The following is a 3,458-nucleotide window of genomic DNA, read 5'->3' on the forward strand; positions in this document are numbered from 1 at the left end:
TACAGTATATACTGTATATCTGTGCGGTTATAGGTGGGTGTGGAAGTGTGGATGTTGGGGGTGTGTCTTTGTCATTGAGTATATTTCAGACATTTGTAGTTGCAGCTCTTTTTCCTTTTCTTATTTTCTTTATCTTCTCACTTAAAAAAAAGTCACTGATGATGAAGAAATAAATAAACTAAATAAACTAATAATATTTGGTTTCGTTTTCTACTGAAGTGACAAAAAAAACTAAAAAAAAGTGGATTTTGCATGATACAGTATGTCCACTTTAAAGCAAAGAATGAGACAAACCTTCAGTTACTTCTGGTACTTTCTCCACACTTCCTGAAAACAGCAAAAGAGCAAAGTGTTAAAAACAAAATAAACCAGAAAAATGTGAGCGGATGCAACATTTTCTCTATAAATTAAAGAAAAGAAAAACATAACAAGCGAATTTCACATTCTAACACAATGAGCAGTAACGTTGTACCTCGGGGAATCTTGCAGATCCAGTCTAAGTCGGAGTCACAGTGCATGGCCAGCCAGGTCATGGTGCCCAGGTCGGCAGCGGCACACTGCCGGATGTTGTAGTAGTAACGACCGAAGTTCTGGTACGTCAGCTGAGACACAAGCAGAGAGCAGAACCTCTGAACGTTAGTAAGTTCTCCTGAAGCTCGTGAAGCCTTGTGTTCCGTTCGCGCTCACAGGAAGTCCGTCGCTCCACTTCCAGCTGCCGTTGTCCATGGGGTTCCTGCGGTTCAGTCCGATCCAAAACCAGTGCTGCTCGTGTTCCTCCGACTCCCTGTGGAACACCACAGTCATCAACATTACTGTGTGTTTCTCTTTTTTTACACAATATAAATGGAGAACAAAGAGAGGGAAACGATGGAGGCGTTCRACATTAAAAGAGAGAATTTACTTTCATGCAAGTTGTGTTATTTTACTAATCAAACAAATTTAAAGCTTAACTATACGTAAATGTTTAAACTTGACCCTACAACCAGTTGTAGCAAAAAATAAATAAATAAAACTGAGTGAAAATCAATAAACAATGACTAAAACTAGAAAACACAAAATTCTTGGCATTTTTAAATAAAACACTTAAAAGTTTTAATATTGTTTCTATCAATTTATGTGCACAAAATGTGTTTTTTCACATTATTGCAACGTTGGAAAAACACGAACTTCACTGTGCACCATGAAAAGAATTAAAGGTTTATATAAAAAAGAAAAGAATAAGTTTTTTTTGCTCATGTGTTCATTTGTTAAAGAGAATGATTTTCTTAAAATATGTTCTGATCAACTATTGKAAAAACAATTAGAGAAACGTGGATTATAGGAGAACGATTTGCTGTTATTTTTACAGTTATAATCATTGATAAGGGAGTGAGAAAATGATTTTAACACCTGAAGTGAACCTGTTTCRTGCTTTGCTTTATTCTGTACAGTGCTGAAAGTTACTGTGATTTAAAGTCCCTGAAGAGGACCCACGAGGCAGAGCGCCAGGCAAGACTGAAGACTTTGAGCTGAAGATCTGAGCATCAAGTTTTAAAATCTTCCTCATCAAGTAACAGGACGTGCGGACATACAAACCTGTTTCATGGATTTCAAAGTACTTAGGGTTGAAGACCTTTTTGTGAATTAAATCTGGAACCACAAGACCCAGGACATGTCAGCTAGTAAGTTATGAAATATCCTCCGTCCTCATCCAAATATCACAGCTAAATTAATGCAGCTTGGTTAGATTTTTCTCATCGGTTGATGTGACTTCTCTAAATGTGACCTACTCTTCTCCAGCCACTGAGGCACTGCTTTGCCAATATTCATTAAAAGAGCAACTACAAGTCGTGGACATTCACTTTCATTGGATTTCCCTGTGATGTGATTCTTCCATGGTGTTAAAAAAAAAGCAAATGTGCTGGTTCTTAAATTTATATGGTTCTTATTGGCTGCACTTGATCCAAAATTATTTAAAAAACATCCTAGGGTTCTACTGCCAGACTACTAAAACTAAATCCAGAAGTTAACAAGAGCCCCGTGTCACAACGAGGAGACGACTGCAGTAAACAAGTGTTAAGAGATGATCTACCTCAGGCTGCTCAGACGGATCAGTTTCTTGGGTGAAGTGGGGCGTGGCTTTCAGAAAAATGTGGTTCCAGTCTGGAGGAATTCTCCTCACAATCAGCTTAAACAACGTTCTCATAACTGTTTAGGTAAGACTTATCTGTGCTTGGAAGAGTTCGGACCCTTTGAAATGGAGAGCTGGTACCGAGGTGGTTCTGATTTAATGAGGAAGAGCCTTGTGACCTAACACTGCAGAGTACTGAGCGCTGAATGACTGCTGAAATATGCTGAAGATGTTTAAGTTATGACATGAACAGGAGCAAGAAAAGCTGTTCTGAGGCTAAAAGAAGCTTAACAGAGGCTAAAAGAAGCTGAAAAGAAGCTGAAATAAGCTGAACAGAAGCTGAACAGAGGCTAAAATGAGCTAAACAGAAAATAAAAAAAGCTAAATTGTAGCTAAAATGAGAGAAAACAAGCAAAATGCTGGCTAAAAGTACTAAAATGCTGATTTAAACTAGCTGAAAAAATAGCTAGAGGTAGCAAAGCGCTAGCTAAAAGAGGCTGAAAAGAAGCTAAAAGAAGCTGAACAGAGGCTAAAAGAAGCTGAAAAGAGGCTAAAATAAGCTGAACAGAAGCTAAAATGAGCTAAACAGAAAATAAAAAAATGCTAAATTGTAGCTAAAATGAGAGATAACAAGCAAAATGCTGGCTAAAAGTACTAAAATGCTGACTTAAACTAGCTGAAAAAATAGCTAGAGGTAGCAAAGCACTAGCTAAAAGAAGCTAAAAGAGCTAAACAGATGCTATAAAAGGCTAAACAATAGCTACAAGAAGCTGAACAGCAGCTAAACGAYGCTGAACAGAGGCTAAAAGAAGCTGAAAAGAAGCTAAATGATGCTGAACAGAGGCTAAGAGAAGCTGAACAGAAAATAAAAAAATGCTAAATTGTAGCTAAAATGGGAGATAACAAGCAAAATGCTGGCTAAAAGTACTAAAATGCTGATTTAAACTAGCTGAAAAAATAGCTAGCGTTAGCAAAGCGCTAACTAAAAGAAGCTGAATTTCCAGATAAATGCTAAGTGTAGCACTTATGCTGAATTCATATGATACTAAATGTGTGAGAGTTTCCTAAAACACTTTGCATCATGTGTTGTGGCTCTGGTCCAGACCCACCCAAAGGTCTCGTGGAGGACCTGCAGGATGAACTGCTCCTCCTCAGGGCTGCTGATGCTCAGCAGGTTGGCGCCGTGTTTCCTGCAGAACAGGTGAGCCTGCAGCCAGGTCTGCTTCTGCTCCAGCTGGGAGGAGTGAAACACCTGAACAGAAGGGGAGGTTTCAGACTCACTCCGTGTTAACAACAACAACACAGACTCCACGACATCAGCTGTTCAAACTGACAGCGTGGGGGGGGG

General features: G+C 38.9%; 1 protein-coding gene across 1 annotated transcript in view; it reads right to left on the reverse strand.

Annotated features, from left to right (window-relative positions):
- Positions 1–3,458, reverse strand: part of mrc2 (mannose receptor, C-type 2) — a gene marked incomplete in the record, with an annotated part of 43,622 nt that overhangs the window by 10,343 nt on the left and 29,821 nt on the right. The window contains 4 exon segments of the mRNA XM_014022751.1: positions 295–327; positions 473–602; positions 688–784; positions 3,220–3,362. Coding sequence (XP_013878205.1) covers positions 295–327; positions 473–602; positions 688–784; positions 3,220–3,362 — 403 coding nt within the window.

The sequence above is a fragment of the Austrofundulus limnaeus genome, unplaced genomic scaffold, assembly GCF_001266775.1.
Source record: "Austrofundulus limnaeus strain Quisiro unplaced genomic scaffold, Austrofundulus_limnaeus-1.0 Scaffold4, whole genome shotgun sequence".
NCBI classification, from domain to species: Eukaryota; Metazoa; Chordata; class Actinopteri; order Cyprinodontiformes; family Rivulidae; genus Austrofundulus; species Austrofundulus limnaeus.